At 38.2% G+C, this 12,538-nt stretch overlaps 1 protein-coding gene across 1 annotated transcript in view; it reads right to left on the bottom strand.

Annotated features, from left to right (window-relative positions):
- Window positions 1-3,404: 3,404 nt before the first annotated feature.
- The window catches only part of gbf1 (golgi brefeldin A resistant guanine nucleotide exchange factor 1), a gene marked incomplete at its 5' end in the record, with an annotated part of 80,007 nt that continues 70,873 nt past the window's right edge, over window positions 3,405-12,538 (bottom strand). Inside the window, 16 exons of the mRNA XM_081351624.1 lie at window positions 3,405-3,788; window positions 4,195-4,365; window positions 4,451-4,628; window positions 6,182-6,295; window positions 6,414-6,515; window positions 6,634-6,764; window positions 6,955-7,105; window positions 8,128-8,318; window positions 9,911-10,160; window positions 10,296-10,444; window positions 10,560-10,785; window positions 10,888-11,041; window positions 11,127-11,221; window positions 11,329-11,400; window positions 11,531-11,648; window positions 12,382-12,446. Of these exons, the coding sequence (XP_081207750.1) occupies window positions 3,556-3,788; window positions 4,195-4,365; window positions 4,451-4,628; window positions 6,182-6,295; window positions 6,414-6,515; window positions 6,634-6,764; window positions 6,955-7,105; window positions 8,128-8,318; window positions 9,911-10,160; window positions 10,296-10,444; window positions 10,560-10,785; window positions 10,888-11,041; window positions 11,127-11,221; window positions 11,329-11,400; window positions 11,531-11,648; window positions 12,382-12,446 (2,400 nt within the window). The 3' untranslated portion in view covers window positions 3,405-3,555. The remainder of the gene's footprint in view (window positions 3,789-4,194; window positions 4,366-4,450; window positions 4,629-6,181; window positions 6,296-6,413; window positions 6,516-6,633; window positions 6,765-6,954; window positions 7,106-8,127; window positions 8,319-9,910; window positions 10,161-10,295; window positions 10,445-10,559; window positions 10,786-10,887; window positions 11,042-11,126; window positions 11,222-11,328; window positions 11,401-11,530; window positions 11,649-12,381; window positions 12,447-12,538) is intronic.

The following is a 12,538-nucleotide window of genomic DNA, read 5'->3' as shown; positions in this document are numbered from 1 at the left end:
AAACAAAAGATATTTTTACGTTCCATAAACGACATGAGGATAGATAATGACAGAATGTTCATTCATTTTGGGTGAACTATAAAGTGTAACTTTTGACAGCTCCAGGATTTCGTGAAAACCTCAGAAATGTACACACGGACAGTGGGGGTCGACAGAGGGTTATTAACAGAACAGTTTATCACTGAAAATCTTTTATGTCTAGCATTATGAAAAAACAAAAACAAAAAAAAAACAGCATAGCAAGTTACAGCTTTTTCTTACCTGTACGCGACGCCGTTAGCTTCGGTGGATTGGGTGGAACTGACAGAACGCCAGTTTTCCCCTCCTTTTGGCCTAAAACACTGTGTTTGTTGTCATCCAGTTTGAAATGTTGACTACAAATTCCATTGCAGTGTTCTCTGGAAGCTTCACTGGGGTGGAAAACGAATAATTCACTCCTGCTAAACGTTTATTCTTTGATTCTTGCAGCCGGGATTGGAACAATAAAAGTTGACACCATTGTATTACTAAAAGTTTGCTAAAAAGTATTTCTTACTAAAGAAACGCGGACTACTTATGACGCACTTCCGTTTTGAAATAGAACAACTAATTTATTTCCGGTTATGTATATTTTCAATGTGCTAGTTACCTAGTCTAAACGCAACCTAAAATGGGTGTCTGCAAACATTTTTTTTTTTACTCTGGACATTTTCAGAGACAGGATAAGAGATATTCTGATGATTAGATTACTGTGTAAAGAATTTTCCAAACTCAACTGAACATTAAGTTTTAAGCAGCTGCTGGTAAACGGAAATATACCAGATAGTCTATCTGATGAATACGAACCTTTATTTATTTGCTTTAAATATTTGAATCGGTGTCATTTTTCATTGTCAATCATTTTACTGTATGTAATTTACATGTTTATGCCCAAATTCTTAATTAATATTCAAAGTAGTTTACTGTCATTCTGCTGTATGCTGCGTGTGTGGGTTACGGTTTAAGAGTAATTAAATATTTAACATCGTCAAATTTATTTAAGGCATGTACTGTGGATTTATTTTATTCAAATACTTTAAAAGACTGGACTAAGAGCACCAGCACACAAGCAATTCGTTTTATCAGTCAAATTCATTTATAAATGTACCCTATACTCAACAGATATAAAATATGATCAGTAAGAGAAAACATAGATAATAAGAAGACGAGCACTGGACTGCTGCAGGTTATGGGGAAATATATTGATTTATTATTCAGAATGCACAGAAAGAAAATATATTTATATGAACATTTAGGCAAGTTCAAGATGATTCATGTTAATGCAGAGAACATGATTCATTGCTTTAATCAATTCACAGCCATACAATGTAATAATCTGTGTTCTCATGTATATAGGTGCGCTGAACGCTGTAACTAGAAACTCCAGAGTTGTAATAAGTTGAAAGCAGAAGCAGTTGTGCAAGTAGTCCAGTTGACCCTGGCCAAGACCTTATATTTGATTCTGATAAGTGTATTCATTGCAGATTGGTGGAAGTGGCCTTTGACGCAACATGCCCAGTGCATTGTGGGTTGAAGTTTCCCCACCTATTTGGCAAAGGGAAGACCATACCTTTTTTTTCTTCTCTGCTTTCTCTCTAGTCAGGTACAGTATCAGCGATTTCACATATTTCGCCTTTCTACTATATAAGCAGCCAAGTTTTATTGAAAGTGTTACTTTAAGTAAATGACTTCAATTAAAAGAAAGCAATGAAATAAAATGGACATGTAAGAGGAACACAGTAACACATGATTAGGATATTTACCATATATTTATTACATTGTAAAAAGTACATTAACTTTTATTCATATATACAGATTATTTTCATTGAGTTACCTGTTGACTACAGAATTAGTTCCTGATGTATCTAAGAATGCAGTACAACAAGTGCACATACAAAAGAAAAGAAAATGTCCATCTGTCCACAGCCACCTCTTAGGTTTGTGTTGGATTCATTGATCTTCCGTCACTGAAGTACAGCAGTGACAATCTACATTAAATTACAGTACAATTCCTTAAAGCACCTACAGTTTCTGTACTGATCCAAACATACATGCTGAGAGGAGAAACCACGAGTCTCAGGTCATACACTGATCTCTAGATGAACTTGAGCTGTTCTCGGGAGCTCTTGGCTGATGCAGGTGCGGGTCTGAGAACATATTATATTTTTATATTAGTGAATTTAACAGCTCTCTTCTGGCATCAACTTTTTATGACGCATTCAATTATTCATACAAAACTAAAAGTGGTTGCTAAACTTCCAGAGTCGAGATCACCACAATAAAGGGATATGGTTGATAGAAAGAAGAGCAGAAACGTGTATTTGAAAGAACTGATCAATATCATCATGATCATGGCCAGGAGAAATCCTCGAAAGGGAAATTTTTAAAGAGCAGAAGTGCCACAGCGATACAGCATAAACCTGAGCAACAAAACTCTCTATTTAAGACGACGTGCGAATAAAATATACCCATCCAAATAAAATAAAACCTGACATTCAGAGTTCACCTGGTTCATTTAGTTGAAAACATTAGTGAGGTGTCTGGAATGTTGTAGAGGTGCACGGTAATGAATTATGTGGCGTAATCAAAACAAGTCTAGTGGGAACAAGCCATATTTTATTGTTATCAACCAAAATAACTTTAGTAGACTTAAAGGGACAGTTCATCCAAAAATGAACATTCTGTCATCATTTACTCACCCTCATGTCAAATCTGTATGACTTACTTTCCTCTGTGGAACAAAAAATATATTTTGAAAAATACAATGGAAAGTCAACATTCTTTTGTGTTCTACAGAAGAAAGAAAGTCATACAGGTTTGGAAGGGTGAGTAAATTATGACAGAATGTTCATTTTTGGGTGAAGTAACCCTTTAATTTCCCCACTAAGGAACCATGTATGGCAAAAAATAAGTGGCTACTTCTCTGTGACCGTGTTCTCTGGACCAATTTACGGCAAAGCAATGGAATTAAAGTGTAAAAGCCACAATAAGAAACAATATGAATTGTCAAAATAAATTAAGTTTTCTTCATCATACTGTACAGGTTCAATTAGCTTGAGCAGTGTAGTTATTATGGTATCATTAGCTGGACCCAGTGTGCGATACCTCTACCAATCAGCCATTCTGTCATCACGAGTAACAACTGAGCACTAGTACATTAAAAACAGGTGCAGCTAACATACCAGGCCCCCCTGACTGAAATAAATGTAGTCTCATCAATAATGAACTGTCCTCCATGGTGACACCTTCCTGCTTTGAATAAATATGATCATCTATGTAACATCTCTTACTGAAGGACATTCGAGTCCGAGCAGTTTGGGAGTTGCTTTGATGTTTGAAACGAAGAGAGGCAACCATGCATGTCAATGTCCTCTCGTGCGCTCTTACTCAAGGTCCTGCTGTTACATAATCGAATAGTGTGGGCTACAGATGTGGAGAGTGTTTGCCTGCAGGAGAACGGTGAAATCAGACGCTTCTTCCACTGTGTTTCTCCTTCAAACGCCGCGGCACTCTGTCGGCTTCCGTTTGACGGGCGGGTCAGTCAGCAGAGGGGCGGGGGAGCAGGGGCACAGGTGAGGTAGCCTCTATGAGAGCCGGGTTCAGAATGATTGGCAGGGACATCGGGGGAACGCCCACTTGCAGCGGAGAGGCGAGGGGCTGCAGGATGAGTGGAGACTGGCCGAGAGGGGGCGGGGACACTGGAGGACTCATCTTTGTTGGAGTGGGCATCGGAGGTGTTGAGGGAGGAACTGGAGATGATCTATCTGTTCCTGCACACAGAAAAAGGAAGTTGTGCTTTGAAAATTATCCACATTTTGATCAAGATAAATAAAAAAAAAATGAAGAAATTAATACTTTTATTCAGCAAGGATGCATTAAATTGCATTAAAGACATTTATAAAGAAACATTATAAATAAAAGATTTATATTTCAAATAAATACTGATCTTTTGAACTTTCTATTCATTAAAGTATCATAAATGCATTAGAGTCTCCACATACACTACCAGAAAAAAAGTTTATTTTTTTTTATATTTTTGAAAGATGGCTCTTCTGCTCACCAAGGCTGCAGTTATTCGGTCAAAAAAATACAGTAAAAACAGTAATATTGTAAATAAATAAAAGATCACAATTTAAAATAACTTTTCTACTTCAGCATATAACCAATAACGCTTACGATCACCGTTGGCACTAGGTGTCTGCATATCCCGAGGCGACGAGGGTCTGCTGGGAATATTTGGCTCTGCAGGGGCAACTGGCACTGGTGAGGGGACTGGCACAGGGGGAGAGGCTGGAGTAACAGCAACAGGCTGTGGGACGGCCTCTAAAGGAACATTACACACTGGTTCTGTACAAAAACCAAAAGGTATCAGTTAACGTGTTATGTGGTTGAACTCAATTAAATAGTAAATGAATATTTGAGTGATCATTGCCTGGGATGACAGCCTGTTTGAAGAGCTCCTCCTTTAGCCGGGGCAGGAAACAGTCGATTCTTTCCCAGGTTATTTCCCACAGGTCAGAGTAGCCTGTACGAGAGTCTGCACTGTGAAAGATCCCTGCTGTGTCCATCACCAACAGCATGTTCTTCAGAGACTCAGGGATCGCCTCCAGCTGTGCAACAAAAGTCAGACACACTCATCAGCGTTCAGGATTTAAGAACTTTTCTGCAGTAAATCTTGTACACCTGCACTAGGGGTGGGAGATATAGCAAAAATAACATCCCACATTTGTTTCAGGCAGGATTACAGTCCACGATCGTATCTCAATTATTTTTCATTTTGGTTTTTAAGATTATTTTGCAAGTTACTGAGCAGTACAGCCAAACTAATTTCCTTACTTTAAATATATAGCCATACAAGATAACAAAACATAAGGTAATGATGCAAATTACTAGCAATAGGACAAATACAATATAAGATACAAATTAAATTAACTGCTTTAATTTTTTCAGCTACAGAAGGTCTAACTGTAGCATTCAAGCAAAAAAAATAAAATAAATTGATTTTCTCTTGTTCTTGTGTTGTTTGTTTAACATTAAACGTGCTGTAAGCAATCTCTGAAAAAAGCTGTTGAAAGTGGAACGGACCAGGAACCACAACACACTTGTAGCCAATCGGCAGTAGGGGGTATACACTCATGATGGGGGAGGAGAGGGAGAGAGAGATCGCAAGAGGGAGATTTGAAGAAAGACTGTAGAAAGAGAGATGGCTGAGAGACATTACAACAGAAGGATTATGATTTTGCTGTTTCACAGAATCAAGATATGCTGTTGTTGAATGTTAGCTATAGTAACAGGACAGTTGAGCGTCATTGTCTGGAGCTGCTTTTATATACTCTTGTGTACAGTGTTCTGTTTTGTTTATCCTTGTTTTTTGTGCGCCATCTTTGCTTTATTTTTTGCGAAGCATTATATTGCTTTGCTTCAGCAATGATAAAGAGACATCCACTCTTGCATTGCGTGTTTTATGCATTTTGAGGGAGGAGTGTTTTTGTCTGGGTTGATTTCAAATATCAACAGTGTTTCTCAGAAATCGCTTACTGCACCTTTAGGACACAGACAGCAGCAGGAATATTAGGCTGCTGTAACTTTAAGACAATGCGTATATCCAATATATTGATACATATTTTTACTTCGTTAAAACAACCGATTGTGTTTCTGAACCTTGCGTGTATTTGACAGTTTAAGCACAGTAAGATATGAAAGAGATCTTAGTTCAGTACTCACACACTGGCTTTCTGTGCATGTTTTGGTTATGTGCACTCAGAAAAATCAGAACAGAACAGCATGCGTGTAAAATCCTTTGAACTGCCAAGGCTTTAAAATGCATGCAAATAAACTTCCGTGATGACAATTAAATGTCACATGAGCATAACCACAATAGAGATAAAAAAAAAACAGGCTTTGAACTGCATATGATAGAATGCATACTGTGGCACGATATTACCCATCTCTCAGCAAAGGCAAATTGTGGAGACATTTTAATCATTCCCAATCTAATATCATCAATATCAGACACCCTTAACCTGAACAAGGAATCATTCACACATAAAACAGACATTATTTATAAAATAATAATAATAATAATTTGACTTTTTTTAAATCCCATGTAATGCATTTCTTTCAAGTCAGTACAGGTGATTCTTATGCTCATCTGAGATCTCACCAGAAGGTCGCTGGAGCCAGCATGCATGTACTTGTCCATGAAGTCTAGAATGGTGAGCCAGAGGGCAGCAAAAGTGGGCAGAGAGAGCAGAGGAGAGAGATGCTGCAGGAACACCTGAGGAGACCAAAAACACTTATCAAAATCACTTCAACAAATGAAAATCAGCATAATCGCCTTTCAATTCATTCAGGTTTAAGTTAGGATTAGTGAGCAAAGAAATCCTTGGCTAGACCTTAGAAAGCAGTGTGCAGGCCCTCATCCTGGTCTCTTCCATGCCGCCCACATCAGCTGGACTGATGTTGTCTAGGAGTTTTGTCAGCAGAGGAAACAGGACCTGAATAAAGACAGACATCACCATCTTTTCTCAGTTCTTTTTATTGGAGGAATTGTTTTCCAAAAATAAAAATACATGTTAAACTTCTCAACTACAGATACAAACAGAGCTAGTTCACCTTGTTGAAGCAGGACTCCCACTCAACCGCGTCCAGAGTTTGTAGATCGTGTACAAGAAGTGCTCTCTGTAGGTAGGTGAGAGCTTGCATGCGGACTTGTCTCCGTGCATCACAGCACAACCAAGCCATTCCTACAAGGTCAAAACGCATACGTTACAGCACATCTCTGAACATCCAGTTTCTTTTATAAATTCAATAATATTACATCAGATATTACAAGTGAGAGGTTTAACTTATTTTACAACAAAACCGAAATATTGTAAGCATATGAATTTTGATTGACACTGAGGCTTGCAAATATGCTGTTGACTAGTCTCTGACCTTGAAGGAGTGGACACCAGCAGCTGGACCACAATGTTTGAGAGTCCGCCTCGATCTTTCTGCCAGCATCCTCTAGATGGCGCTGTTCCTCTGCCCAAGAGCTGTAGATGCCGGCTGCTCGTGTGTGCAGTGTATGCATCAGGTCTAACAACTATATGGACAAACAGGTTGTTTCAATAATCACTAAACACTCAGGGAATGTCTGGTCTATTAAATGAATATTTGCTTTCCTTACAGACTCACATTCATCTTATTAATGGGGACAAAATAAATGATTGTTATACAGACATGTGGCAGGTAAACACGTGGAAAGAAAATGACAACATGATATTGTTTTTGATGTGCACCATTCAGGTTATGAAGATGGGGAAAGCATGCTGCCCTGGGTAAATATCACAAATAAATGTCTGGGTCATATTTCCATGCAAATATGAAGACAAAAAACAATCTACATTTTGTTTTAAATAAATAAATAAGACTTTTTTAAATGATAATTAAGAGCCTGTTACTATCAATATTTAATAATTAAAAAAACTATCTGTCGTTACTGTGAAAATCAACCTGGTCAGATGATTTTTTTTTTAAACAGTAGTACAACTATTGCATTTTACAAACATACTTTATAGATTTAAAAAATTCATAATAATAATATAAAATAGGCTTGAGTTTCTTTAAGCAAAATATGGAAATATATAATAAATAAAATGCAGTAACAGTAAAAGTACAGTGTATATACTTATTGTTAATAATGTTTTTTTACTTGAATACTTTAAGTTTTATTTGAAACTTCAGTTCATAATTTTGTCTTTTTTTGTATTTTGTCTAAATTTATTACAATTATTTTTTACTAATGCAATGTGCACTTAATGCAAATCATTATTAAACTTTCTAACTAAAGCAGTGCTTAGCATTTTTATTTTTGTGGTATCAAAACTTATTTCAGGAAATGCGAAATTTTACTGGTCTTAGTATTGACAGCTTAATTTGTCTATATTGTTAAAGCTCTGAATCAGAAATGAGGTCAGAAACTAAAACCTGAAAGCAAAGCATAAATATTTCTAAGTTTCAAATGTGAAATCACATGCTTGTCCTTCACCAAACAAATCTGCAAACATGATGATGGACAGATTTAGGAATTAGGGAAAGGGCTGTTATACTTACGTCCAGACTAACCTGAAAAGACACCGTGTGGTAACTGGCCGGCACGCCCTCATCTTCTTCATCGTCGCTATGGGAACGGGCGAGCCGCTGACTGGACGGTTTGGCTCTCCGCGATGCGCCATCCTTCTCGCGTGGCTTCTTTCGGAGCCGGCTGGATTTGGAGTCGTATTTGTGGCTCTTTTTCTTCTCGTGGGTGCGGTACCCTGCGACGGGCGTGGAAACAATCAACAGAGTGACTAACAAGAGGAATCGAATTATGCTTTCAAGCGCACGCCACCCCATTCTCACGTCCGTCAAGCACGGTAAAAGCCTGTGCCGCTTGATAATGACTGCAAACAAAGCTATGAGAATGAATCACAGGTGCTATTTTCTAGCGAGCTTTTCTCCCAACTTCACACCCTTTTATTTGCTGGTTAGAAGAACCTGTCTCAGACATATCTCGGTCAATTTTGGGATTGCATCGAAAATATTGTCCTCTGTTTCCAATGAAAAGAGAATAAAGCAGATATCTACCATATCATTATCACATTGCTTTGCCTATTAGATGTTCAAAACTTAAAACTTTGATCTGCCGCCCTCAAAGTGAGCATGTAAGCCCCTGATGACAGCAGGTATCTTCCCAAATAAACAGGCCTATAGCTCATGAAAATAACATGCTGATTGGCAGAGCTATAAAGTGCTGAATGAGTCTTGACTAAGCCTACTGTAGATCACAGACCACCCCGGATAGAGGAACTGAGAGGCAGAGTGAAGGATAAATGGAGAGGGCACACAAGACAGTTGAATTGCCCCCGAGTTAAATGACTCACCAGAGGAGCACAGCTCAAGATACAGCACTAAAGAGATTACAGGCACTGACACATCCAATTACAAAGCCACGGAAGTGAAGCAGACATTCTAATCCCTCAAGGAGTCAAACTTCCAAGATGAAGTTTGAATAAAAAGCCCTCCAAAAGGTTTGTTTGGAATGAAACCAATCATAAAATAAAATGTAAATTGTATCGTGGCAACATTGAATATTTTGTTATTGAGGCAGCATGCAAACTAGAGCAATGGCTATGTGTCATGTGGTTGTGTAAAGATGAGACATCATTTGTTTGTTTTACACAATAAGGGCAGGTTTCAGTGTTGAAGATATCACAGCATATTCAATAAGGAAAGCATGCAAGAAATGCCTTTCACATCTTTTGTCAAATTATTACATTTCATTACAGTTCATAAACTGAACAATGACTTTCTTCTAGAGCTGCTGTACAGCCAAAACAATCTGTTGCATTAATTTCCTGTTATCAATTTAAAGCTGCTTTGAAACAATCTGCATTGTTAAAAAGTGCTATATAAATAAAGGTATTGAATAAATTAAATTGGAATAATAAGATACTATAGGGTTGTAACCAATCAAATGAAATCAGTATTAACAAAAGCCAAGGTGGAATCTGAATTAGATAACTAAACCTGCCAGTAGATGGCAATAAGCCTTAATGAGCTAGTGTTTAAATCATTCTTTCAAAAAATTCATTCAAAATGGCTGATTCATTCAGGAATTAAGCAAGGAACTGTTTTTTTATGAATGGGTCATTGAATTATTCACTCAATCCATTTGTTCAAAAATATTTACAAACATGGACATATATTGGAAAAACAGATCAAATCATATGTTATAAATACAACAAACAAGTACTCAAACTGGAACTTTTTTGCACCCATATCTTGAATTTTGGGGTATTTTTATTAATTTAGGTGGCAACCCTGTTAATTTCCGATCCTGGTTCTTTGCTGTATAAGAGATACGTACCTCCATTAAGGCTAGCCTCCACAAACACTCGTATGGCTTTTACACAAAGCTCAAAGTTTTCTGGAGTGACGTGGGCAGCATCGCGGACGATGAAGGACAGCGAATCCACGCACTTGATGAGGGACTTGGTGTCATGGAGACCCACATCCTGCCCGAGAGTTAAACTGTACTGGTTAATGAGAGGATGGGTCAGGGGCTTTGAAGTTGGGATCACTGTGGCCTTAGATCCATCCAAGTCATCTTTACCAACCTGCCCAAAACAGAAAGAAGTTATATAAGGGGACACGTCTATTCAAAGCAACATTCCTAATTGTTACATTGACATTAGTGACGGTGGATTTGTCTCAAACAGGCTTCCTGTCTGGGGTATGGTTTGAACACTCACCACTAGCCAGCCCACATCCACATCGGTAGCTGAACGGGGTATTCTGGATTTGCCATGCTCTGTGTAAACCTCAGAGTCAGACGTGTATCCCCGTTCAAGACTAACTTCAGTCTGATGATATGAGCTCAGTTCACTATCTGACTGAGCACCTGGAACAAAAGGATTACACAAGATAAGCCAATCTGGAAATGGACTTCACTCTCGACTGTGTCTGAAGTATGTTAACAGATAAAATGGTTGAAAAGGTGGGAATGACTAAATCACCTGTGTCATTGTCTGGGTTGCTGCTGGTGACCTGCATGGCAGCAGGAGGTTTGACCCCAGCCCCGATGCACTCCAGAAGGGAAAAGAGTGTGTACCAGTCATCAGTGCAGTGGATGTTTGCAGCGTTGGTTTTAAGCAGCTCGTGCAAGCCATATGCCACCTCTCGACTGACTCTGGACAGGACGTGAGGCTTCATCATCAACAGCAAGCGAAGAGAGAGGAGAACCTATCCAGAGAGAGGGAGGAAACTTGTAATCTACTTTTCTGTTCTGTTAATCAGTGTTGTAACAGCTAACACAACGACAGTTTGTACTTTACGTGTGTGTACCTGTGAGCCAATGTCCTCTCTGCGTAATAAGCGTATAGCAAGTCTGAGCAATCCCACCACTGATCTCTCAACCAAGAAGCAGCTCTCATTAGCATGGACGCATAACTGGTACAGGTGATCCCGTACCGTTTGCCATACACATGAAACTCGGTCCCTGCAAACACAGTCATCTCTCTATAAAAACCTTTTCAACTAGTAATTCTCAGTGCGATAATGCAGCATGATCATACATGCAGTACCTGTTTTCAAGAATAATACGTAGCAGCATTTCAAGACAAAAAGCAGCATCTTCTTCATCATACGTTTCCTCATCAGGGGTTACCGAGATGAGAGCCTGGAAACATTAAAAAATAGATAAGGAATAAACCTAAGTAATACTGTAAGAAACACACCAAAGAAAATGGTTTCTGTATACACAAAGTCTGTAAATGTGGACCTCACCTTCATGAGCTCCTGTAAAGACTCCAACTGCAGAAACTTGCTCTCTGTAATCAGCTTCTCTGGGTCACAGTGCTGACATGAATGCAGAAGAAATACGAGAAAATTCTTTGATTCACGTGTGATAGCATTTTATACATGGAGCAATGAGTCAGACTGACCTTCTCCCGCAATGTCTTTTGTAAGCAAAATGTGTTGGCTGTACCTTTATGCAGAGCAGGGCAGCTTGTTTGGCCTCCTGGTTCTCAGTTGATGGGCCTCTGAGCCCAGACTGTTCACTCAATGTTAACCAGCTGACAAAACTCAATACAGCGGACTCACCCCTGACAGAAGCACAGTGGCAGAAAAGAATAGATTAAATTATTGTTGGCAAACAAACACTTCCAAGATTTTAACACACCACAAATCATGTTATTTCACGGATCACAATCAAGTGACCCCCAGCTGGTGTCAATCTATTTGTATTTCACTACGGCATCACACAAAAGTTAGAACGACTGATTTTCACTAACAACACTGTGATAAATATAAAGCTAAATACTCGAATATTAACTATATAACATATCCCAATTGCTGCAGCATCATGGTAGAAACCGGTCTGGTCAAAAGTTACTGTAACAAAACCATGCAATACAGATAATATACATCTTTACATTTATTATGAATGTTTTAGTACCTTGTAGAATTAAATGTTTTACTTGCGTGGTCAAATGTGCATTTCAAAAGTATTCAAATAAACAGTTTTACTTATAAATGTCACATTTCACAAAACAAATGTGAGGATGTTTTCAACAGCAAGCCTGACAAATTAAAATACTCTGAAGTTCCAAAAAGTGCATTTATTACTGCACTAGAAGCCAGAGGAACAATAACTAAGTAAATTATATAATAATGATGTAATAACAAACAATACATTATATAATGTAACAGATCATTAGAGCCTTAGCACTGCCTAAAGTCAATCACTAAAAGCAGCTTGTTTCAACCTGGAAGCGTGTATAATAAAAATAATAAAAAAAGCTTAATTACTTCCAAATATTATATATAATAATATACCTGTTTGATGGTGTCTCTTCACGCTGTAAGGAAATCTTCTCATTAGGGTCTAGAAAGTCCTCAACCTTTTAACAAGAATGAAATATTTTGTCAAATTTACATTCATTCACATAACAAATCTATACAGATCTTCCTTTGAGACAGTAGGTGGCACTAT

Source organism: Scardinius erythrophthalmus (genome assembly GCF_964197995.2).
Source record: "Scardinius erythrophthalmus genome assembly, chromosome: 21".
Classification (NCBI taxonomy): domain Eukaryota; kingdom Metazoa; phylum Chordata; class Actinopteri; order Cypriniformes; family Leuciscidae; genus Scardinius; species Scardinius erythrophthalmus.
The sequence above is the reverse complement of the archived record's forward strand: the minus strand, read 5'-3'. Positions and strand labels throughout refer to the sequence as shown.